The sequence below is a fragment of the Hemitrygon akajei genome, chromosome 6, assembly GCF_048418815.1.
Source record: "Hemitrygon akajei chromosome 6, sHemAka1.3, whole genome shotgun sequence".
NCBI classification, from domain to species: Eukaryota; Metazoa; Chordata; class Chondrichthyes; order Myliobatiformes; family Dasyatidae; genus Hemitrygon; species Hemitrygon akajei.
Window position 1 is genome coordinate 164,616,537 of NC_133129.1, and position 26,732 is coordinate 164,643,268.

At 38.9% G+C, this 26,732-nt stretch overlaps 1 protein-coding gene across 3 annotated transcripts in view; it reads left to right on the forward strand.

The window, feature by feature from the left end:
* mettl15 (methyltransferase 15, mitochondrial 12S rRNA N4-cytidine) overlaps positions 1-26,732 on the forward strand; it is an 86,601-nt gene that overhangs the window by 11,897 nt on the left and 47,972 nt on the right. For 2 of the 3 annotated variants that reach the window (XM_073049708.1, XM_073049709.1), the window contains exon 2: positions 19,465-19,601. In XM_073049708.1, the coding sequence (XP_072905809.1) occupies positions 19,465-19,601 (137 nt within the window). Of the gene's footprint in view, positions 1-9,369; positions 9,392-19,464; positions 19,602-26,732 lie in introns of those variants that run through there. The other variant, XM_073049710.1, reaches the window with a different exon arrangement.

The following is a 26,732-nucleotide window of genomic DNA, read 5'->3' on the forward strand; positions in this document are numbered from 1 at the left end:
ATCCTTAACATGGATATTGATTATTGGAGGGGTCTTTGCTCTTGCTATCTCCTTTTCCCCACAGTACTGCCCAAAGCAAGTTTGCATAACTGTGTCTCTGCAGTAATCATCTAAAACAAGAGGTTCATTGCAGTTTCAGTTTCAAAATTGGCACTAAACATTCCATTCTCATTAAAACCCTATGAACTGATTTTGTGATTTATTAGTTGCAACAGCACTATACAAAATGATATTTAATATGACAATTTTATAAAGTTTGTAGAAGGGAAAACTGCTAGCGTTCACTTTAATGGGATATTTCAAGATCTTCATGATGAGCCATTATACCTCATTGTGTTCAGGGTCACATTTCCTTATATCAAACTTGCAGCAGCCTTAATTTTTTTTTCTTCTGGTAAAATGTTTGACTGGATGAGTCAGCGCACTGAGTCATAGGCAACACAGGCTAGAGAAGTGCTGGACGACTTAATTGGAGACTGCTTAATTAAACCAGAGCTTTCGGCTTAGTTAGTCCGATTGACAGGCTCCGGATGTTTTTTTAACAACTGCCATAGTTATTGCGCACACAATATATACCTCATCATCCATTTTGTTACCTATGAAGTTACTGATGTGAAAGGACTGTCTCTTGAAGGGTATTGTGTTTTTAAAAGTTACACTGTATGCATCTAATCAGGTTTTATTTAAGATACTATATCTAGATTGGATTAAAGTGCTTCATAATTATCAAGCAAGACTGAAAGTAAGACAAATTTACAGATTAAGTTAGTTTAAAAGAGAAATGGACAGAAGTACTGTGGTTTACTAATGTAATAAGATTCCCCTGCATTAATATAGGAATAATATATGTTCAAATCATGATGCTTTGTGGTTTAGAGGGATCAGTACCGGTATTTCTTCTCTATAAAGCTCTGAAAGAGTGGACCATTGGCTGGTACACTAATAAACTGATTCAGATTGTGTTGAGCCTCTTGAGTAGTACCATGTTTGCACCCTTCCAAGTAAGTAGTGAAGACAGAGAACTTGGTATCTGCCAAAATGCCGTTGCTGAGTATTCATGTGGCAATTGCTGATACGTTGAAGGTCAATGGTACCATCCTTGCTGTTGGTATGTAGGACTTGGTAATGGTGCTGCTTTTAAAGATTAGAGCATGTGAGCATCTTAACATGGCAATTAATTTATATTTGTCAGTTCACCCTTCACACTTAAATGTCCTGTGGTTTAGTTCAAGTTATGTCATTATTGAACAATCTGTAAATAAAACCAAGTGCATGGAGAGCATTACCTAATGGTTTCACAGTTATCATTCAGTTTGTTGTAAGATGAATAATGAAGATCTTATAGATGGTTAGCATGAGAGCATCTTCCTGAGAAATACCTGTATTGAAATCTTATGGCTGAGATATCACACCTTGAAGAGTAAGATTTATTTTTCAGTGTAGGAGATAACTTTAATTACATTCCTTTTTAATTTTGCCTTATTGCCTTGGATGGAAGATCTGGGTTTGTGCTGATGGGTCAGTATAAATTTATTTTCATGAAATATTCATTGAGTTGAATTTTAGTTTGTGATAAAGTATTGGTAATTTCATTAGGAACAAAATGAATTTTAGAATTCAATTAAGGAAAAATGTTACACTCCTGCAGATCAGAAAGATAAGCATGTAAAACCACATGGATGTTCAGTACATATCTCAAAACAGGGGCTTTAGTGCTGGAGCTCTGTTCCTGTTTTATTGCTAATCAATATCCATGATGAGAGACTGGCATATTTGTGCAGGATTTAAACTAATTGCACATTTAACGTGTTAGTGTAAGTCTGTAATTAATGCTGGACATTCACTTTGAAAGGTGGTTAGATTTACCTTTGTTAACTGGCGCAATTAGCATGTACTATTACTTGGAATAGTATATTGATGTTAATCTATTCCAAATTCTTGTTACCTTTCAGAGGTGTGGAGTGATGAGTAAAGTTCCTCCTGATTATTATCTGATTTGTAATTGTGCTAAAATTCTTTACATGGTTTAAAAAAAAAATAAAGAATTCCCTTCCTGAAAAGCATAGGACACAATCTTACCCTTCCCTGAAGATGTCACCAAAGCATGTAAACTGGAGAGCTCACCACTAGCTTAAATCCTAAAACCACACGAATAAAATAAAAACGATAGCAAGATATAAAAAAATCAAATAAGTCATTTGTTTTCTGATAAGTATTACATTTACAATCTGAAGCAAACAGCTGTAGATACTGCAGTTCCTCCCCAGATAAAGAACACTTTGCTGTATACAGCACATACATATGAAGGAAATTGGCCGGTTGAATTTACCGGGTGCTGGGGTGCATCTGCTATGAGAGAACTCAGGTCATGGCTTCATTTCAGACATGCAAACTGCTCAGGTTTCACATAGTTCACAGGAACAGAGTCCTGCCCTAGCCTGGGGAGGAAGGAGCACGTGATTGTGATGCATGAGTGAGGCATATCATCCTGTTTACCAGGAGCAGCTTCTCAATAGTTTATATTGGGTATGATTCTTGTATGACTGTTCATAAGAGAGTTTATGTTGCTTGTTTACAATGGCACCAGCAATGATGACTTCACTACATCCTACTTTGGAGTATATCTCGCATTGTTGCACAGAATTGTTTTGTCTTGATAATGTGGAAATTAGAGTTCGAAAATTGGATTAATATGGAAAACGTTGAAAATACTCAGGTCGTACAAAGTCTGGAGCAAAATAGTGTCAAAGTTTCATGAAACCGACCTTTTGTCGGCTGAACCTGTGTAAATAGCATGGAAATATGCCCAGGATATTCAAATTACAAAGTGTAATTTGTTGATCTTGTATTTCTCATGAATTTTTGGAGAAAATTATAAAATGAACTGGCAGCTATAGGCATGTTATGTTTTAATTTCAAATTGACAGCACCTGCAGTATTTTAGTTCTATGGAGCATGATGTTTTTATTTATTGAGATACAGCGTGGAATAGGCCCTTCCGACACATTGAGCCGCCCCACGCAGCAACCATCAATTTAACCCTCGCCTAATCACAGTACAGTTTACACTGACCAACTAACCTACCAACCGGTACGTCTTTGGGCTGTGAGAGGAAACTGGGGCACCCGAAGGAAACCTAGGTATTCACGGGGAAAACGTACAGCCTCCTTACAGACAGCGGTGGGAGCTCCTGTCATTATCACAACCTTAAAATGGAGTGATGACATGAAGGCTTCAGTGAAATGCACTTGGACAGCCTTAAGCTTGTAGGAATTGTAATCAAAATGCTTAATTTAACAATGAATTGACAATCTCCCCCTGAGATTATACAGGATATTGGAAAAACTAAGCAATGGCTGTAATATACTTGTAAATAGTTACTTAATTAGGTCATGTATTCTTAGCAATGCCATCAAGTGAGCTATATACATGATACAACGACTGTGCATTCTGAATAACTTGTTAGACTTAACACTACTGTTTCAGCCTAGGTATCTCATAACTATTGTTCTGGGCAGATTTCACCAGATAGTATACAATCTATTATAGGGGAAAGGCTGGTGAAGAAAGTTTGTATTGCATCATCGTGCAGAGTGAATCCCAAGGTGATGATTAAATAAAATTTGAACTCACCATATTACGGAACTATGTCTACTAAGTTCTAATTACAAAGCTGAAGTGCTGCTCTATTTAACTAGTTTAGCACATAAGTTGAAATTATGTTTGAAATGGGGTAAACATAGAGGAGACTATTACAACATTAAACATGGCACATAAAACTGAAGAAAGAACATACATTTTTGCTTCTCCCACACAGAATTATTAGGTTTCAGAATGTTGGAAAGGTATTACATCCTTGGTGTTTACTTAACCAAGCACTTTATGAAATGGAACAGGTATGAAAAGTAATTGATCAGGCCATTGTAGAGGCAGCAGCCCCTGTGAAATGCTGATTCAGAAGTGGTTCCTTATGTTGCTGGTTTTAGAACGGCTACGAATGATCTGCAGGAAATGGGGAGAACATATTGATATATAAGTATTTGTTTATGTTCGTAAGAATTGTTTTTGAAGATTTTGAGGAGTAATTAAGCAATAGATTTTCCAAATTATCAAACATTATGTTGTTTTCCATTGCAAGGACTTTGGAGGGCAATGACACAAATTTGGTTTTCTTAGAATGGATGAAGTAGCTGTGGAAGGAATGAAGCAAAATTTCACTGAATTAATTTTTAAGAAGATATCCAATAAGATTGATAAAAATAAGCCTATATTTTGTGAAATGTTTAAGAGTGAAAGGGGATTTTGTTGACAGTAGGTTCTGCAAGACTATTTCCTTTGGCTAGATATTGTGGAACTAGGAATTACCAGTCTTGGAATAGCATGACACATCAAAACATGTCAAACCAGGAGATATTTTATGAGCATCAGTTTCAGTTGGGTTAATGGTTAAGTGTACAACTGCAACACAGATCCCAGGCATTTGGTGGAATTGTGACTGTCCTTTGAAACACAGAAAGACTTTGATGAGATGCTGCATTGAAGATTATTGTAGAAAACAAAAGCTCATGGTGCAGCAGGTAATGACATGGAAAAAAGATTAATTTCTGACAGGAAACAGGAGGCATAAGTAGATTTGTTTTTCTAGTTTTCAAGTTTTAATGATTGGTGAGCCACAGGAATTGGTGCAAAGACATTAATTTTTGGCATTTTACGGAAATTGGATAAAGCTATTGAAGGTGCAGGTGCTAAATTTTCTAATGACACAAGGATATATAGGAGGATATGCTATGCAGCGTGTATACAGATATTACAACAGATATTGGTATGCTAAGTGAACATAAAACAAAAGGGTGAAGACCTGATTTTGGAAAATCTTGGCAAGATGGATATGTAAAGGATGTCTGGTTTCCATGTTAGAGTTGAATTCCACATTGTCTTCTGTAGGCTACTCAGTGATAGTGCAGAAGTGATTTGAACCTTTAAGAAGTGGAGTGGTCCTTCTTTCCTTACGTGCTGTTTCCTAGTCATGAGACCCAATACTGCAGCAATTAGTGCCAGCACAATTCCTTAGCCACATAATGCTGCCTTTGTTTCACATTCATAGGGTTAAGTAGGAAGAATGATACTGAAATGGCATGCTTTCAGCCATATATGTTGCATTTTAGTTACATATAGGTTTTGGTAATAATTTGCTTTCAAGGCTGCCTCACAAGAACCATAGAATCAGACAAAATGAATCAGGAGAATTGAACTTTTTAGATTCAGTGTTAATATCCTAGCCTGCCTCATAGGTTTGTTTACTGCTTAGGCCATTTAAAACTGAACTATTGTAAATACCAGTCGCAAAACAAACTTTCTGTCTTTACTGTTGGAACAGTCAACACCAACTTCTGCTGAAATTGGAAATCTTAGTTGCGTACCTTTTAATATAATACCAGAAGAATATAAACACTCGAAAGTGCTTCTTGATTTGAATGACTTACCAAGCTATTTTAAATGATGTTACAGAGTCAATCTCATTGGTAAATCTAAAGTCAGATGTGGGGCAGACAGAATTACTGGTAGATTTCCTTATCAGTCACAAAGTTGCCATTTATGACCTAATTAACACAGAAGGTGTATATATTTTTAAAGTTGTCATATTTGCCATTGTTTCCCAACCTGTATTTCAGGAGAATGCTTTGAAGAACAGTCTCGGCCTGAAACGTCAACTGTTTCTTCATTTCCATGGATGCTGCCTGATCTGCTGAGTTCCTCCACCATTTTGTGTGGGTTGTTCTGGATTTTCCGTATCTGCAGAATTTCTTGTGCCAATGTTAGAGTTAATCCGTGCCAAACCAGTAATCTACCTAGTCCCTTCAACCTGCAGTTGGACCATAGCATTCCATACCCCTCTCAATGCCTCACCGACATCTTGTATAATTTCAACATAACATTCCCAACTCCTGTATCAAACTTTAATTAATGAAGACCAATGTGCCAAAAGCTTTCTTTATGACCCTTTCTACCTGTGTCACCACTTTCAAAGAATTTTGGATTTCCTTCAAAGGTCCATTTGTTATCAAGCTAGCTGTGATACCAAGAAAGCAAAGAACGGCAGCACGAACATCAAACCCCAAATCCCTTCTCCCCGCACAAAAAATAAACAAAAACGGAACAAACACATTGACCCACCAAATCCCCCTCCCCTGCACAGAAAATTGAGAGAGTGTGGGCAAAAAACAGAATATAAAAACTATAGACTGAAAAATAAATTCCATATCCAAACCACAGAAAATCTGGGTAACATTTTCTGGGAAGAGGGGCTGCTTCCCTCTCTGGCAGTAGAGCAATCCCACCAGTGGTGAAAAGGAAGTCTCCCCTTTCCGGGAACAGTGATCCCACCAGCGATCAAAATGCAGGCAACCAGCAGTATTCTGAGACTCCCCTGTTCTATCACACTCCTCAGTGCCCTACTGCTCACTGTGTTAGACCTACCCTGGTTGGTCCTCTCCAAGTGCATCATCTCACACTTGGTCTGAATTAAATTCCATCTACCATTTTTCAGCTCTTTTTTTCCAGCTGGTCCAGATTCTACTGTAAGCTTTGATAGTCTTCCTCACTGTCCACTACACACTAAAACTTGGTGTCATCTGCAAATTTGCTGATCCAGTTTACCACATTATTATCCAGATCATTGATGTAGATGACAAACAACAATAGACCCAGCACCAACCCCTGTGACACACCATGAGTCACAGGCTTCCAGTCAGAGAGGCAACCACCTATTTCTAGTCTCTGGCTTTTTCTGCAATGCCAATATCTAATCCAATTTACAACCTTATCTTGTATGCCAAGTGACTGAATCTTTTTGACCATCCTCCTAAGTGGGACCTTGTGGAAAGAGGCCTTGCTAAAGTCTATGCAGACAACATCCACTGACTTCATCAAATTTCCTGCTAACTTCCTTGAAGAACTATTTGATTGTAGAAGCCCTTGGGGTTCTCCTTCACTTTGCTAGAGCAACCTCATTCTTCTTTGACCCCTCTTGATTTCCTCCTTTAATATTCTCTTGCATTTCTCAGACTCCTTGTGTACCTTATTTGTTTTTGTACCTGCTATGCACCTCCTTTTTCTTAACCAGGGCCCCAATATCTCTTGGAAACCAAGGTTCCCTAAGCCTGTTAAACCTTGCCTTTTATTCTGACAGGAACATACAATCTCTGTACTCCCAAACCCTTACTTTTGAAAGCCTCCCACTTACACCTTTGTTAGAAAACAACCTGTCCCTATCCGCACTTGCTAGATCCTTTTTTGATAACTTCAGAATTGGCTTTTCTCCAATTTAGGTCTTAACCCGAGGACCAGATGAATCCTTTTCCATAATTACCTTGAAATTAGTTGTGCAACATAAGGTTGCTTACTGTTATTTTGGGTCATGAAATTTGTAAGGGTTTTCAAAGTAACCCATGATCAATATGGAAAGAGTTTAAAAAGGCAACTTAATACAGTACTGCTTGAAAAACATTTTCAATGCCACCTACTGCAGAAGTTCATTATTCTTGTTTGGAATTATAACTCAAACCAAATGACATGAGGATACTTGGCAATTGTTTTATTTGGTTGCAGTCCTTGCTGTCTTAAAATACGGTTCTGTTTTGTGTCGTATACAACATAATTTTATATGGGGAGGGAAACTCTGATCTGAAAACATTTCAGAAATTGTGTACACTGCTATTATGATGCATTCATTTTGCACTGTTGATTGTTTCCCCTAAAATTTTTAAATATGATCTGTGTGCAGATAGGATATTTCCTTGAGAAAGCAGAACCAGTTCTTTAAACTCTGAAAGAAAAAAAATTGAATGATTCCACTCTGAAATTTACTTTTAATTTTCCTCTAAGAAAATAATCGATCCTATAAATGGACAGATTACAGCTCTGAACTCAGTTATATTGCAAGAAGTCATTTGGTAAGCTTTCTAATGGTGATTATGCAGGAAAAATAGAATGAGTAAATAGTTGAAGGTGATTAGTTGCATGAAAATTTGAAATGAATAAGAGATTTCACTTCAGGTAGAATCACTGCCTCAAGAATTACATAAACAAGTTGTATCACCATTTCTATACTTTGCAAGCCCTGACTCCCATGGTTTTCTTGTGCAGATTTCCACTGGATTCATCAGTCTACCTACAAGGGTCTAATTGTGATTACTTGGCATGACACCAGACCCACTGGGCAGGATTCGTCCACCAGAGGGCTGCACAGTTACAGAATGCTGATAATGCAAATTGTGGCTCTTCTCAATTAATTCTGCACCATCAAGAAATCAAATTACAACAAGCAACAGCTCATCCCTTGAAGCCCAGAAGAGAATGGTTTAATCATGGATTTCGTGTCAGGGCACCTCAAAACAATTTCACTATCTTAAGGATTCAAAGCATAAACATAAGCAGAGTTTTAAAATCTGTGTCTATGTTACATAGTTTCACTAGTTTAATTCACTTCCAGCAGTGATCTGAGCATCATGTAGGGGAAAGGTTACTTGACTCAAACCTACTTACTCCAATTCAATTTAGATATGTTATGGTACCATCTCCTTGTCCAAGATTCTTCCAAATGCTGATCTAATTAACTCTTGATAGTGCAAGGCTTAATAAAACTGATTAAAACACTTAATTTTAAACAAATTAAATATATTGATTAACCATTGTTCAAAGTAACCAAGTTGAATTCATAATAAATAATTATACAATATAATGTCAGTCTTTTCCATGTCAATTTGCAGCCCTCTTTGGAAAAAGGATGAGGCACTGTCAAGTTGAGTTCATTGTCACGTGCACAAATATGGTGAGATACAGATAAAGTGGAAAAACCTGCAGCAACTTCATGGGGACATAGGAATAAAGAAAAAAGAAAGTATACATAAATTCAGAATCAGTTTTATTATAATTGACACATTCTGAAATCTGTTGTTTTGCAGCAGCAGTATTGAATGAGTCATTAAAATTACCCCAAGTTCAATAAATAAATAATGCAAAAGAGGAATAGTGAGGGAGTATTCATGGGCTTGTGGACATTTCAGAAATCTGATGGCAGAGGGAAAGAAGCTGTTCGTAAGGCACTGATTGTGGGTCGACAAGAGGAAAAACAAAGCAGCACAAGAAACAACACAAGAGTCAGAGCCATGGTAGTTCAAGCAATAATCTAGTGTTCTTCAGTTCCTAAAATCAGACATTGGGGATTATGAGATTTCCTTGCAAGTGGCCTCTGATGCAGGTATCACCTTTATGTTTGGCAGTGAGCAGGCAAAACATGTTATTGAGTGTCTACCCATTTCAGTGATGATGCACTTTTCTTTGCCTTGCAGGACAAAACTGACAATCAGCTGATGGTAGCAAGTAAAGACAGGTGCAGATACATGATTTTTCTTCCTTCATTAGCAACAATTCCCCTTCTGTTCCTGTCACTCTCCCCAAACAGTATCTTACCCCAAAAAGAGAGGGCACAGTTTTAAGGTGCTTGGAAGTAGGTCCAGAGGAGATGTAAGTTTTTTTTACACAGAGAGTGGTGAGCGCATGGAATGGGCTGCCGGCAACAGTGGTGGAGATGGATGCAATAAGGTCTTTTAAGACTCCTGGATAGGTACATGGAGCTTAGAAAAATAGAGGGCTATGGGTAACCCTAGGTAATTTCTGAAGTAAGTACATGTTCAGCACAGCATTGTGGGCTGAAGGGCCTGTATTGTGCTGTAGATTATCTATGTGTCTAAACATTGCAGGCAATGTTGCTCACCATCATTGAAGCAATTATTGCTGAGCCATGTGAATATGGTAGTTGATTGTTAAAATATACACTTCACACTGCACTCTCTTCTGATTTACAAAGTTGAATAAGTATAAGCAAACGCCTCAAAGTGCTAGGTGTTGTTGGAAGAAGCTGAAAGCAGACTGTTCCTCAATTTTGGAGGGAGCTCAACAGTTGAAGGAGAAACACTCCATGGAACTTTAAGGAAATTTCAGAGCAAAAATCTGCACGTAGCAGAGCATGGGGACAAGAGTAGGATAGTATTACTGTCCAGTGTGTGGTTATATCTTTGTTTATGTGAAGGCAACATTAAGAGCACTTCAGTGGAGTAGGCTGCAGAAAGACATCCTTGGGTGTACACAGTGAAATACTTGGTACATTATATTACCAGAAAGAATGTAATTCACAGAATTCCTGAAGCTTTTTCAACAAAAATAAAGTGCATAAATAACTTTTTGGCCAAATTGTTTCTGTAGAAAATTGCCCTAAGACAGGTTATCTGTGGACTGATAAAATTCTAATTGTATTGTAAATTTTTCCTCAAGTCAGAGCACAAAAGTGATATGATGTTTGCTTCCATCTCATACAGTATTCTAGTCATTGCTTTACTATTTAATTATTAATTGTTCATTTTGGAGTACCATGTTATTTTTTGTTGCATGTAGTGCCATCACACCACAGCAATTTCCTAATGCATGTACTGTAAATGTATATGGCAAATAAAATTGATTCTTTATATTTTACAACACTTACTCTAGATAATGAAACTTGGGGAATCATTTGCCTTTGATTTCATGTGTACTTTTTTTGTTCTTTGATAATAATGATGACTTGCCAGCTACTAATGTGTAGATTTATAATATCTAAGTATTTCAGTTTCTGTGTAATCAATATTAAGTTGATAAGCTTCCTTTCTCTGGAAGCAATGTAGACCATCAAAAATTAGTACTGATGAAGGGCCTCGACCTGAAACAAATTTTTTTTTTTACATAAGTTACTGTGCAAAAGTCTTGGGCACAAATATGTGTAGCTGAGATGCTTAAAACTTATGCACATTACAATAGCAATTTGGATATTGCACCGTACTGCTGCTGCAAAAAAATTTCATGACATGTGAGTGATGATAAAGCTATTATTAATATGGGCCTCTGTACTGACAGTGGGAAGGGGGCAAGGAGAGGGGAAATCATGGTTGGGGAAAAGGGATGGGAGAGGGGAAGGAGTGGGAAGTACCAGAGAAATGTTCAGTAATGATCAATAAACCAATAGTTTAGGAATCAAATGACTTTGCCTGGTGTCTCAGGGCTGGGTGTATCTCCACCTGCACCACTTCCTGCCCCTGGCACTGCTCCTCTGCCACCTGTCCTCCATCCCTCCCATGGCACTCTACCCTTGCCGTTCTCAACATCCTTTGCTCCCGCTGGAGTTACAAACTCTCCACTCCACCTTGACAAATACAATACTGCGCTAAAGTCTTGGACACCGGGTGTGTAAGACTCTTGCACTGTACTGTAAGTGACATAGTTAAAATATTACCACAGTTTCCTGTAAAGGAGGATAAATTTTGGTCAAGTTTCAATAGTTTTTGAAAACTGCGTTGACTTTCACCAGAACATTTACTAATGTTAATGATTATTTGAAAAAGTGACTGGCAGAGGAAAGCACCTTGCTCAGCATAGGCATGTTGAGACCAAGGTTCTATTTCCATGCAATATCACTTTATGACTATTTGTTATTTTCCCTAGTACACTGCTCATTTTAGTATGTGAAATAAGAATCATTTGGGTATGAGATATATAACTCAACATTTGTAACAACAAACAAAGCACTGGAGGAACTCAGTGGGTCAGACAGTATCTGTGGAGCGAACTGCATGGTCATCTTTTGGGTCAAGTTTCTTTATCAACTGGAAGGAGGAGCAATAGCCAGTATGGAAAGCTGGGGGAAAAGGAATGGTGCACGAGCTGGCAGGTGATAGGCAGAAGCGACAAAGGTCTGGAGGAGATGGAATATAATTGGAGAAGACCATGGAGTATAGAGGAGATGAAGAGAGAGAGAAATGTGTGGGTAATGGGCAGATTGGGAGGGTGGTGGTTACCAGAAATTAGAGAAATTGATGTTCATGCCGTCAGATTGGAGACTAGCAAGGCAGAAACTGAAGTGCGGTTCCTTTGTTAGAGTCAACTGTACATTTAGAACTTAGAAATCTACAGCACATTACAGGCCCCTTGGCCTAAATGTAACTTGCTCTAGAAACTGCCTAGAATTTCCCTACTGCATAATTGTGTAGTTTTGTAAACTCCCATGTACCTATCTAAGTATCTCTTAAGAGACCCTATTGTATTCACCTCTACCACTGTCACTGGCAGTGCATTCCATGCACCCACCACTCCCTGTGTGAAAAACCTACCTCTGACATCCCCCTTGTACCTATTCCAAGCACCTTAAAGCTATGTCCCCTCGTGTTAGCCATTTCAGCTCTGGAAAAAAGCCTCTGGCTATTCACACAAACAATGCCTCTCATCATCTTATACAGGTCACCTCTCATCTTCCATCGCCCCAAGGAAAAAAGGTCAAGTTCACTCAACCTATTCTCATAAGTCATGCTCTCCAATCCAGGCAACATCTTGTAAACTTCCTCTGTACTCTCTCTATAGTATCTACATCCTTCCTGCAGTGAGGTGACCAGAACTGAACACAGTACTCCCAAGTGGAATCTAACTAAGGTCTTGTATAGTTGAAACAAATAAATGATGATTTCTGTCCATAAATATACTGCCTGACTCACTTCGGCTGCAGTCTCTCATGTCAACATATCTGTAACTTGTTTTTTTTTAATGTAGCTGTTTCCTTTGGGTCCTCCAGTTTGCTCCCACAGTCCAAAGTCATACTGTTTGGTAGATTAATTGGTCATTGTAAATTGTCCCATGATTATGCTAGGATTAAATTGGGGGATTGCTAGGTGGGATGGCGTAAAAAGCCAGAAAGACCTGTTCCACACTGTATCCCAATAAATAAAAAAGTAAAATTATTAGCATGTATATTTTTTATTGGTTCAGAAAAGCAGGTTTTGCTTATTAACCAGTTGAAAAATCACAGTTGTTTAATTATAAATGAATCTTCAAATCTTCAGGAAGTTCTGTTGAACATAAGAAATTGGAGCAGGAGTAGGTCATCTTGCCCACTGAGCCTGGTCCACCATTCAATAAGATCATGGCTGATCTGGCCATGGACTCATCTCCACCTACATGCCTTTTCACCATATCCCTTAATCCCCCTACTAGGCAAAAATCTATCCAACCTTATCTTAAATGTATTTACTGAGGTAGCCTCCACTGCTTCATTGGGTAGAGAATTCCATAAATTCACCTCTGTCTGGGAAAAGCAGTTCTTCATCATCTCCGTCCTGAATCTACTCCCCTAAATCTTGAGGCTATGTCCCGTAGTTCTAGTCTCACCTACCAGTGGAAAGAAACTTTATTGCCTCTATCTTATCTATCCCTTTTATAATTTTATATGTTTCTATAAGAAATCCTCTCATTCTTCTGAATTCCAGCAAGTACAGTCCCAGGCGACTCACTCTATCCTCATAGTCTAACCCCCTCATCTCTGGAATCAACCTGGTGAACGTTTGCTGTACTGCCTCCAATGCCAGTGTATTCTTCCACAAGTAAGGAGACCAGAACTGCACACAGTAATCCAGGTGCGGCCTCAAAAGTACCCTGTACAGTTGCAGCATAACCTCCCTGGTCTTAGGTTCAATCCCTCTAGCAATGAAGGCCAACATTCCATTTGCCTTCTTGACGGCCTGCTGCATCTGCAAACCAACCGTTTGTGATTCATGCACAAGCACTCCCAAATCCATCTGCACAGCAGCATGCTGCAATTTTTTACCATTTAAATAATAATCTACTCCTTCATTTTTCCTTCCAAGGTAGATGACCTCACATTTGCCAACATCGTACTACATCAGCCAGCCCCTTGCCCACTCTCTTAATCTATCTATATCTCTCTGCAGAGTCTCCATATCTTCTGCACAATTTGCTTTTCCACTCAATTTAGTATCATCGGCAAACTTAGATACACTACACCTGGTCCCCTCTTCCAGATCATTAATGTATATCGTGAACAGTTGCAGGTCTAGCACCAACCCCTGTGGCACACCGCTCACCACTGATTGCCAACCAGAGAAACACTCGTATCCCAATTCTCTGCTTTCTATTAGTTAGCCAATCCTCTATCATGCTAATATGTCACCCCAGCTTTATCCATCCTTATGAATAAGTCTTTTTATGTGGCACCGTACCGATCGCCTTCTGGAATCCAAGTAAATAACATCTACCTGTTCCCCTCTATCCACTGTGCTTGGTATATCCTCAAAGGTATAAAGATCAAAAATATTGGCTGCCATTGTTTAATGTGTTGATACAGCTAAGAAAGTGGAAATTTTTGAAGTTAATATTTAACATTTGCATATTTTTGTGACTTCATAAAAGAAAATTCAGTATTTCCAGTAACTAAGTTGTCTAAGTAAATTTAATCTTTGTGAGAAAATAAACACTAGTTTCTCTATTATGTTAATAATATGATTCATGGTCTAAATTAACGTGTATGTTGCATGTAATGTAACTACTGTAAAATAATATATCTGAGACTTGCTCTGGAGCACCAGTTTCAAAAATCTGTAATACTGCATGTCCTAAATGTCCAAAAAGGCCCTGGTCTGTATTGGAAGCATTTTGTATTTTAGTTACATGGCTCACTGCTCCTTGTATCTTTCTATGCAATTGGGCTTTAGGTGTGCACTGAAATTGATAAGATTTTTAGAGAAATAGTGAATTCTATAATGTATTTCATTTTTCCATTACATCACCAATGATCTTGACAAAATATACAAAGGCTATCTAATCCCTGTACTTTTATGCATGATAGTGCCCTTCAAGTTAGGAAATTTGAATTCTGTTTTAAAGCATAAGAACAAATTAACCTGGCACTTCTGTGCATTATTTAATGAATTCAAAATTATAGGTGACATCTTTCAAATAACTATTTGACATGCACCCATTTCAATTCTTCAATCAGCTATTGAAGATGGATCCCATTTCAGAACATGCCACAAGTTCTCATAATCTTCTCACCTTCCTCACTTGATGTTCATCTCATTTGAAATCAATTTTGACGGTAGTGGTTTAAGTAATGGAGGGTGATTCCTATTTGTCTGCATAAGCAAAAATGATTTATTTATTGACATGTAGCGTGAAATAGACCCTTTCAGCCCTTCGAGCCACGCCGGCCAACAATCCCCCGATTTAACCCTAGCCTAATCACAGGACAATTTACAATGACCAATTAACCTGCCAACCGGTACGTTTTTGGACTGTGGGAGAAAACCGGAGCACCCAGAGGAAATCCATGTGGTTACGGGGAGAACTTAAAAACTCCTTATAGGCAGCAGCAGGAGTTGATCCTGGGTTGACTGTACTGTAAAGCGTTGTACTAACCACGATGCTACCATGCTGCCCAAATTAACAGTTCTACTTGATTAATTAGGTCTACCTGAGGACAAATTAGCTGTTGTAATTATCTAATTAATTGCAAAATTGTGCAAAACAATAACTTTGAGAGAAAGATAATGTAATTTTATGAAAAACCATTCAATACTTTTCTAAAAGATATAGAAAAATCTGAAAGTAGGCCAATTCACTCGACAATTTTATATCCTTAATTTTCATAGAGATCAGATAATTTACAATCTGAGATTGATTAAAGTTTAGTGAACCAAATGTTTTAGGGATTTTAAAGGAAAGAAATTGAGTCACAGATCAGCCATGATTTCACTGAAAGGTCAGGCAGTCTTGAGGGGCTCAGTGGGCTACTCACGATTTGATTTTCACTCCATCCAAGTAAGTGGCTCTCAATTTTATTGAATGCACTGTTAATTGCTGAATTGATGAGCCGCAGCTATGCTTACAATAGATTGTTGTATTTATGTTTTCAAGATGCAAATTTATCCTAGTAAATAGATTAGCAGTAAGATTAGTAATTATTGCCACTTGATTGCAAAATTACATGAATTATAATGATGTTGTGCGTCTGTAAATGAGCCTTTGTTGACAGAAAAACAATGTTGCTGGTCTTCAAGGAAAAATATTCTCATTAGTCTTTCTAATGAGGAGTCTTTTCTCAAAATAAAATCTTGTAGAGTGGGAACTGTGCTGTCAAATAATTAGAATGAAATGTCTCTTAAGAAGTTTCAGTCTGATATTTTGATATTCTAGTTATTATGTAACAACCAGTAAACTTGTTAATAAGTATGGAAGATTTCTAGGCTAATGCAATTAACTGCACGAAATGGTTGTGTCTCATTTGTCTATTTTGCACAGTTCCTTTCTTACAAATAACATGAGTCCACTATCTTTAATCTATCAGGTTCACAATTCTGTTAAAAACCTTTCTGCTGGAATCCAGACTTGACTATTCTACAAAAGACTCATTTTTAATAGTTTTCTTCTGTGCAAATAGTTATTCTTCCAGAGTTATCCTCCACAAGAAGATGGGGGGAGGGAAATAAGAAAAATAGAAATTGTAATCCAAGTCACCTGAATAAGTTATAACAAGTAGCAGTACATATTGGTTTTCTAAGTTTCCCTGTTCCAACTTAGACTTACAACAATAACATTATCTGAATATTGCATATTAGTAGACACTAAGAGAAAACAGCATCCTATTGTTTACCATCGGGGCTTCCTCCTCCAGTTTACAAATGCCACCTGAGTAAATAGATTAAGTTTTCCCTACTTCCTGATGATGAATTACTATATGACTGGTGCTTATTATGTAGCCATTGTAACAGTCCGGTTGCACAAAACAGCAAATAATTATTAAAAACAGCAGTAGGAGAATCAGGCAACCCATGAACAGGCAGATAGGGTCTTTTCAGAATATCTGCCAACAGATGGCACTTTAAACAATCTCTGGTAGTGCTCTTTCAGTAATTCACTGAAGTGCCAGTCTGGGTTATGTGCTTGTCTTTGCAGCTACACTTGAAGCAAGAATATATTTAATATATTTGGACTGGAGTTACTGGACTGCTTTGTAGCTTTCATACATGAAAAATGAGGAAATTTACTATCCTAGTATGCTGCAAAGAGCTTAAGTGCCTTTTAATGCACATATGTAAGCTGATGGAAATATTCAAGGAGAAATGGAATTTTTGTTACCTGCTTTTTTCTTGGATCGTCTGTGGCCATGGTGTCAAAATTTACAGGTCAGCACATAAGTAACAATAATGATCTCACCGTCTAGGTTCATAAGTTCAGACATATAAAATGATTCAACAGAATGACATTTTCACAGCTATATGCTGAATAACATAGAAAGTCACCTGATCTTTTTTATGAGAGATTTCCAATTTTCTTCATGTTCCACCCATCAACCTTCACATTTAATGGATCATCATCTGCAATTTAACAAGGTGCCACCATCAAATATGCCTTTCATTTCTCCCCTTTCAGCATACTGAAAGGTTGGGTCCTTCTAGTCCCTGGTTCTCTCCAGCATTTCCACCAACATCCATTCTCTCATTCATATACCATTTGATAAAGCCGCTTGCCGTTTTATCTTGAACCTTTTCACTTTTCAGAAAAACAAGTTTTTCCAACTAAAGCAGCAATTCACACACACTTCTTCCAAATTAATGCACTGCCTTTAATGCTGAAGATGTGGTCACTTCTATACTTAAAGCTCTAAAGATACATTAGGTGACTTGTCCGGCAGAACATCTGCATTCAAGATACTCTGGGGCAACTGAGCAGATCAGACATTGATGTGGGAAGTAGAAGGATTGATGGTTTGGATGCTCCAAGATTCAAATTTATCACATATATAGTACTGTGCAAAAGTCTTAGGCATATATAGTAGCTAGGGTACCCAGTACTGTATTTGTTAACATGGAGCGGAGAACAAGTTTGTAAATCTGGCAAGAACAAAGGATGTTGGGAATGGTGAAGGTGGAGTGCTGGTGGTGGGATGTGGCACAGGTGGCAGAGGAATGCCAAGGGCGAGGATGGTGGTGCGAGTGCAGACACACCCAGCCTTCAGACACTAGGCAAGATCATTTGATTCCAAACAATTGGTTTATTGATCATTGCAGAATGTCTCTCTGGTGCTTCCTGCTCCCTTCCCCTTTTCCCAAACATGATTCCCTCTCCCTGCCCCTTCCTACACTCAGTCCACAACAGAGACCCATATCAGAATCAGGTTTATCATCACTCACATCTGTCATGAAATTTGTTTTTTTTTTGCGGCAGCTGTATGGTGCAATACATAAAGTTACTACGGTACTGTGCAAAGTGTTAGGCACCCTAGCCTATATATGTCCCTAAGACTTTAGCACAGTACTGTACATTGAATCATTAAGTGAAATGTCTGGTTCATATTAACAACCAATACAACCTAAGGGTATGCTGGGAGCAGCCTGCTTGTGTTGCCACACACTCCAGAGCCAACATAACATGCCCACAAGTGCCCAACAGAACAACACAGAACACAACAAGCAACAAAATGACAGCAGCACACCAAACCCTTTTCCACCCTCCCACCCACCCATCCACACAGTCCTTCAACCTCGGCCCATCTTTGGCCTCCACCCTCCAGCAGACTTGAACTCGGGAACTCCCATGTCTGCGTTGCTGGCCTTGGAATGTGGCACGGAGGCTTAGACTCTGGCCTGACTTCTAATTCCCTATATCCATGTCCCTAAACCCTAAATCCCCTCTGGGTCCCCAAAATCACCTCAGGAGTATGGTAGAGGATAGATCCGTTGGATTAATGGCTATGTTTCTTTATAGATATAGTTCGGCCTGTTGACCGTTTCCAGCGTTGAGAATTTACAGCATCTGCAGTTTTTTAATTGATACTTTCTTGAAAACTCTGATGTACTCACTCAGTTTACTTTGCTGTCCACAAATGCAGCTTGGCTTTATGAGAGTTCCCCTTATTCACATTTCCAACCAGTGCTGTATCTAGTGATTTTTTTTTGTTTCTTTCCTTTATTTTCTCTTTGTTTTATTCCTTATTCAACCTTTTTATGCTCTCTGTCAACACCAATCTATCATCTATTCTCTTTTGCACCCGCTCATATATACTCATTTGTTTTTCATTCCACACCTCCCTCATCCCTGCAACATAAAGTATCTTTGTTTTCTAAATTTTCCCAATTCTGATGAAAAGTTATCAACCTGAAATATTTCTCTATCCAAAGATGCTCCTGACCTGTTGAATATTTGTCCAATTTTTTAAAATTTCAAATGTATGGAATCTTCACTTCTTTTTTCTTTGCACTTTGAAACTTTACAATATGATGTGCAGCTGATGAGTCTTGTGGTCTATTGAAATTATAGTAAGACAAATGTAAGACTTACACAAGCTAAATAAGATGAGGGTTATTCAAGTTAACTACAAGTGTACTCAGGAAACAGGTGATCAGAGACTTGAGAAGCAAGAGGGTTGGGGGTTTAGTAGTTGTAACATCATGCACTTCATTTGGAAGACAATGAGAGGCTATGGAGATACCTCATCACAGCCTGCAGTGTTTGGCTGTAAAAGAACACTGCATGCTAACACTTGTTAATCACCAGAAAATATTTTCATTTTTCTAATTGTCATTTTTTTTGCAGATATTTCTGGACATGACGTTTGGAGCAGGGGGCCACACAAAGACGATCCTTTCCCAAGCCTCTGACATCACAGTGTTTGCCCTTGATAGAGATCCAATGGCATATGAAATTGCTAAGCAAATTTCACAAACCCATCAGTAAGTGCCACACCAATAGGTGTTGTTTTCATTTCAAAATTTTAAAATGTGTGAGTTCTGAGTTGCACTTCTAAAATTGACATTAATTGTTAAGTAAACTGGGGCACGTTATTTTTTTAAAAAATGGCAAAGTGAAAATGATCATCTAATGAACTGCTTGTTGCTGAGAAAAATTGAAACTGTGGTCATTCTAATTAGTGACAAATAAAAATTAAGATTTGTAATTAAGTTCAAATATCAGCCAATAATGCAAGGGTTTAATCTTCCAATAAATACGTGTTAGATTATTGCATTAGATTTAAGAGTTAATTGGAGTTGTGTTATTATTTCTTTTTAAGTAGTAAGTTACCTTGGTACTTTGCAAACTAGTTACTTTATGGTTTTCTTAATAAAAGAACCAACTAATTCCCCTCCACCACCACCCATCTCCTGGCAGAACTGGTCCTCACCCTCAACAATTTCTTCTTTGACTCCTCCCACTTTCTCCAGACTCTAGGGATAGCCGTGGCCACCCCCATGGGCCCCAGCTGAGCCTCCCTCTTCATTTTCTATGTAGAGCAGTCCATGTCCCAAACCTTCCCTGGTAGTGTCCCAACTCTTTCTCCACCACATTGAAGACTGCATTGGTGCTGCTTCCTGCACCTTTGATGTGCTTGTCATTTTCATCAACTTTGCCTCCCAAGTTCCACCCTGCCCTTAAATTCACTTGGTCCATTTCTGACACCTTTCTACCCTTTCTCGTTTTTTGTCTCCATCTCTGGTGACACACTTATAAACTTACCAATTTCCATGGCTATATACCTCTTCCCACCCTGTCTCCTGTAAAAATGCTATTCACTTTTCTTAGTTCCTTCACTACTGCCGCTTCTGTTCCCAGGATGCTGCTTTCATTTCCAGGAGGTCAGGGATGTCCTCCTCCTTCAATGAATGGGGTTTCCCTTCGTCCAACATAAATGCTGCCCTCGTCCACATCTCCATTTCCCAAACATCCTCACTTACCCCATCTTCCCACCATCTGAACAGTGACAGAGTTCCTCTTGTCCTTGCCTACTACCCCATGAGCCTCTGCATCCAGCACATCATCCTCCACAACTTCTGCCATCTCCAGAGGGATCCTACCACTACACGTATCTTTACCTACCTCTCTTTCCACTTTAAGCAGGGATCATTCCCTCCTTAATTCCCTTGTCTATTTTCTGCTCCCTACTAATCTCCCTCCTGGCACATCCCTTCCAAGTGGCCAAAGTGCTACACCTGCCCACTCACGTCCCCAAACCATCCTTCCAGGTGAGGCAACACTACACCTGCAAATCTGCAGGGGTTGTCTATTATGTCCAGTGTTCCTGATGCGGCCTTCTCTACATTGGTGAGACCCGTCGTAAATTGAGGAACTGCTTCATCGAGCACCTCTGCTCCATCTGCCAAAAGTGGAACTTCCTGGTGGCCAAAAATTTTAATTCCAATTTTCATTCCGCTTCCAATATGTTGATCCATGGTCTCGTGTCAAGATGAGGCCACCCTCAGGGTGGAGGAGCAACGTCTTGTATTCCATTTGGGTAGCCTCCAACCTGATGACATGAATATCGATTTCTCCTTCCAGTAAAAACGTTTCTCCCTTCCCCTCCCATCTTCTTCTATTCCCCTCTCTCTATCACCTCCCCCAGGTGCTTTCTTCCTTCCCTTTCTCCTATGTCCTCTCTCCTCTCTTATCAGAATCATCCCTCTCCAGCCCTTTATTTTTCCTACACACCTAACTTCACCTATCATCTATCTATCCTCCTTCCCTTCCCCACCTTTTAATTCTGGCACCTTCTCCTTTCCTTGCAAATCCTGAAGAAGAGATTCAGCCCAAAACGTCAACTGTATTGACTTCCATAGTTGATGCCTGACTTGCTGAGATCCTCCAGCATTTTGTGTGTGTTGTTTTGGAGTTCCAGCATCTGCAGACTTTCTCGTGTTTAGATTTTATGGTTTTTCACCAAATATTACAAGAATTAATTCTGTTATCACAAATTGCATTATTTGTAGTCAGATTGTGTGTGAAATTAAATGTGTTTGTGTTCTCTGCTGTAATTTGTTTCTTTCCTCAATTATACAAAAAATAACATTTGTTTTTGATCAGAAGAATTGATAGCTCAATCTCTCCAAAAGAGTTTAGAGGCCGTACTTGAAGGCAGTAATGCACAGTAATCTCTTAAACTAACCGTACTGATCCTCGACATTAAAGTACAAATGTCAAGATATTCAAACTTCAGTGTTAACCTCCCAGTGTTGTTGATTTAGATGATTTGTGCTCATTTTTCCTTCAAAAGAACTTTAAAAATGATATTTTAATCTACCAAATATTCAGTGGATGAATATGTTGTTTAATCTGGTAATGACATAGTTACTGTACTCTGAAATACTGTTAACTAAGCTGTGGAGGAGTAAGTTGTACAGATCCAATAAGAATTCAAGTTATGACCAGGGTCAAGACAAATCTCCCAGAACTGGTAGAAAATAATTTTATTAAGGAACTACAGCTCTGGCTGGATTTCAGGTAATTTGCAAACTTTGTGTAACTTTCTGGTACATCTCAGTCTGAATTGGTGCCAGCTCCCAAAAGTAAGGTGAGAACAAGGGATAGCCAAAAGCAGAACTGCTTCTATGAGCCCTGAGCTCATCCCCTATGGAAGTGTCTCATCCTAGAAGTTGTTGTTAATGTGCAAGCTGAACAGTGTCTTTACCCAAGCTAATATATAATTGACCTTATAGCCACCTAGTTGGAAGTGTAGAAGAAGCTGAAAGTGAACAAATGTCGCAACTAGAGGGATATAGGATTAAATCAACACACACAAAATGCTGGTGGAATGCAGCAGGCCAGGCAGCATCTATAGGAAGAAGTACAGTCAACGTTTCAGGTTGAGACCGTTTGTGAGGACTAATGGGAAAAAGAGATAGTAGGAGATTTGAAAGTGGAGGGTGAGGGGGAGACCCGAAATGATAGGAAAAGACGGGAGGGGGAGGGATGAAGCTAAGGGCTAGGAAGTTGATTAGCAAAAGGGATACAAGGCTAGAGAAGGGGAAGTATCATAGGACGGAAGGCCTTGGAAGAAAGGGGGAGAGGAGCACCAGAGTAAGATGGAGAACAGGCAAGGAGTTATTGTGAGAGGGAAAGAGAGAGGGAAAAAAAGGAAGAAGTAAAAAAATATATAAAAAATAATAAATAAATAGATAAATGGATAGGGATGGGGTGAGAAGGGGAGGAGGGGCATTAACAGAAGTTAGAGAAATCAATGTTCATGCCATCAGGTTGAAGACTACCCAGACGGAATATAAGGTGTTGTTCCTCCAACCTGAGTGTGGCTTCATCTCGACAGTAGAGGAGGCCATGGATTGACATATCGGAATGGGAATAGGACGTGGAATTGAAATGTGTGGCCACTGGGAGATCCTGCTTCTTCTGGCAGACAGAGCATAGGTGTTCAGCGAAATGTTCTCCCAGTCTGCGTTGGGTCTCACAAGTATATAGAAGGCCACACCGGGAGCCCCGGACACAGTATATCACACCAGCTGACTCACAGGTGAAGTGTCACCTCACCTGGAAGGACTGTCTGGGGCCCTGAATGGTGGTGAGGGAGGAAGTGTAAGGGCAGGTGTAGCACTTGTTCAGCTTACAAGGATAAGTGCCAGGAGGGAGATTGGTGGGAAGGGATGGGGGGAACAAATGGACAAGGGAATCACGTACGGAGATATAGGATTATAAGAGTTTCCAGAGGTAGCTAAGTACATAGGAAAAAATATTTATGCCTTAAATTATGCCATGACAGGTTATGATAGTAATTATTTGCTCTGATTGATTCAGATTTAAAGGCAAACTGATTTCCATTGGATTAATAATTGCTACTCTTCACTTCGTCTGATTAGCTTGTGATTATGTGCTTGACAGTACTCGTGTTCTTGCACTTCATTTTCCCCATCACTTTGATATCATTGTCTTCTTGCTCTATTCCTTCGAACTTCAATTTAGTATCATTTTCACTTCTTTTTGGAAATGCTTTCTTCACACAAACAAACCAATACAAGCAACTACTGATAAAATTTGTATCAATTGAATTAGGTGAACTAAGTACAAATTATTTACAACCAATCATGTCACTGAATATGTTGGCTGTACTGTATGGTGTATATAAATAGAATCAAGCTTATCATCACTGATAGGTCATAAAATTCGTTGTTTTGCAGTACAGTGCAAGACATAAAAGTTAAGTTACAACAATTAAAAAGTGCAAAAGGCAAATTCTGAAGCAGTGTTCATGGACCATTCAGTAATCTGTTGGCAGAGGGGAAAAAGCTGTTCATTAAACTTTCAGTGTGGTTCTTAGGGCTCTTGACTACCTCCCTGATGCTAGTAACCTGAAGAGGGAATGTTCCATATGGTGAGGATCTTTAATGATGGATGTTTCCTTCTTAAGGCACTACCTCTTGGAAGATGTCCTCGATGACAGGGTGGTTTGTGCCAGTGTTGGAACTGGCTGAGTTTACCACCCTATGTAGCGCCTTGTGATCTTTTGCATTGAAGGCTCTATACCAGGTGGTGATGCAACCTGTTAGAATGCCTTCCTTTGTACACTGTAGAAATTAGCAAGACACTTTGGTAACATATGTATATTGGTTGTAGACAGGTCATATTCTGCATGGAGGTTGGTGACGAGTGGTGTGCCTCAGGGATCTGTTCTGGGACCCTTACCCTTCGTGATTTTTATAAATGACCTGGATGAGGAAGCGGTTAGTAAGTTTGCTGATGACACAAAGGTTGGAGGTGTTCTGGATAGTGTGGAGGGCTGTCAGTGGTTACAGCGGGACATTGATAGAATGCAAAACTGGGCTGAGAAGTGGCAGATGGAGTTCAACCCAGATAAGTGTGAAGTGATTCATTTTGGTAGGTCAAATATGATGGCAGAATATAGTATTAATGATAAGACTCTTGGCAGTGTGGAGGATCAGAGGAATCTTGGGGTCCGAGTCCATAAGATGCTCAAAACAGCTGCGCAGGTTGACTCTGTGGTTAAGAAGGTGTACAGTGTATTGGCCTTCATCAATCGTGGAATTGAAATTAGGAGCCGAGAGGTAATGTTGCAGCTATATAGGACCCTGGTCAGACCCCACTTGCAGTACTGTGCTCAGTTCTGGTTGCCTCACTACAGGAAGGATGTGGAAGCCATAGAAAGGGTGCAGAGAAGATTTACAAGGATATTGCCTGGATTGGGGAGCATGCCTTATGAGAATAGGTTGAGTGAAATCGGCCTTTTCTCCTTGGAGCGACGGAGGATGAGTGGTGACCTGATAGAGGTGTATAAGATGATGAGAGGCATTGATCATGTGGATAGTCAGAGGCTTTTTCCCAGGGCTGAAATGGATGCCACAAGAGGACACAAATTTAAGGTGCTGGGGAGTAGGTACAGAGCAGATGTCAGGGGTAAGTTTTTGACTCGGTGAGTGTGTGGAATGGGCTTTCAGCAATGGTTGTGGAGGCGGATACAATAGGGTCTTTTAAGAGACTTTTGGATAGGTACATGGAGCTTAGAAAAATAAAGTGCTATGGGTAAGCCTAGTAATTTCTAAGGTAGGGACATGTTCGGCACAACAGCCGATGGGTCTGTATTGTGTTGTAGGTTTTCTATGTTTCTACATACCAGATTCCTAGTGAAATAGAGCCATTGCCATGCCTACTTTGTGATTGTGATAGGTCCTTCATTTCTCTCACCCTCACCCCCATCCCCAACAGTTTAAACAAAAGTGGGAAAAATAGTATGGGAAAATGTGTACTGACAAATTATGAACATTCTTGCAAATGCCACCTGGTTGAATCAATTTTTTGCAATGAAACTTCAATTTTGTCACAGAATATATTTCAAGCTAACTTTAATGAATTTGAAAGAAGGAGAAATTGGATTGTTCAGGAAAACATGCCTTGAAAATATTGTGCACAATTAACCTGTACCTGATGTATGTTACACATAAGATTTATCTGCCACGTCATTAATATCATTGTAGAGTCAATCAGCATGAACCATGCTGTTTATTACATTAGTTTATTCTCCTCAGCTCAGTAATCCCATTGCTAAATTTCTTTCACTCCTTGGTATTGATTTAAATTATTATAGCTAATTCTCTGACCAAGCTTCTCAACAACTGCCCTAATAGTTTTCTGTTTATCTCAGTGTCTATTATTAATTCAATTTCAGTCCCATCATTTGCTTTGGGGAAAAATTCCACCCTATTGTTGTTTATAATATTAATAGATTGAGTGAATGCATTTTTAAGTTTTTAAAATTATATGGATATGTGTACAACTTGAAAACTGCAGGAGTGTATACTTTCAATAAGGTGTTAAATGCAATAATATTGACAAGATCAGATAGAGTCAACATGATTTTCTGGTAGATAGCTCATTGTTAACAAACCTATTGGAGTTTAACAATGTAGATCAAGGAAAACCAATGGATATGGCTCTCTTAGACTTTCAAAAAGCCTTTGGTAAGGTTCCTTGTAAAAGATTACTAATTGAGTTGTACAGCATAAAAGTGACTCCTTGGCCTATTCATCCATGCCAACTTTTTTTTGCCTATCTGCACTAAATCTAACCGTCTGCATTAGGACAGTGTCCTTCCTTGCCTACTGAATATCTGTCTAACTGCCTCTTAAATATGGTATTTGTATCTGATTTCTCCACCTCCTCTGGCAAGGCATTACAGATATTAACCACTCTGTGTTTAAAAAAAAATGCATTTTCCTTGGATCCCCTTTAAAGACCTTCCACTCATTATTTTAGATGCACCTTCCATAGAAAAAACTCTACTGTGGGTATGCCTCTCATAATCTTATATACTTCTATTGGAAGTGTATAAGATTATGAGAAGCATCTTTTGCTACATGCAAGCTCAGCCAATCCAATCTCTTCCTATAACTAGGCAAAATCATGGTGAATCCCCTTTACATTTCCTCCAACACAGTCCTATCCTTTCTTTGGTGTGTTGATATGAACTGCATGCAATCAGATTAGTGTATAAAATTTAAATTGATTGTATTTATTATAGATAATTTATTGCTATGGATTGTAAACCGAGTTTCTTTGTTTATCGTACCATT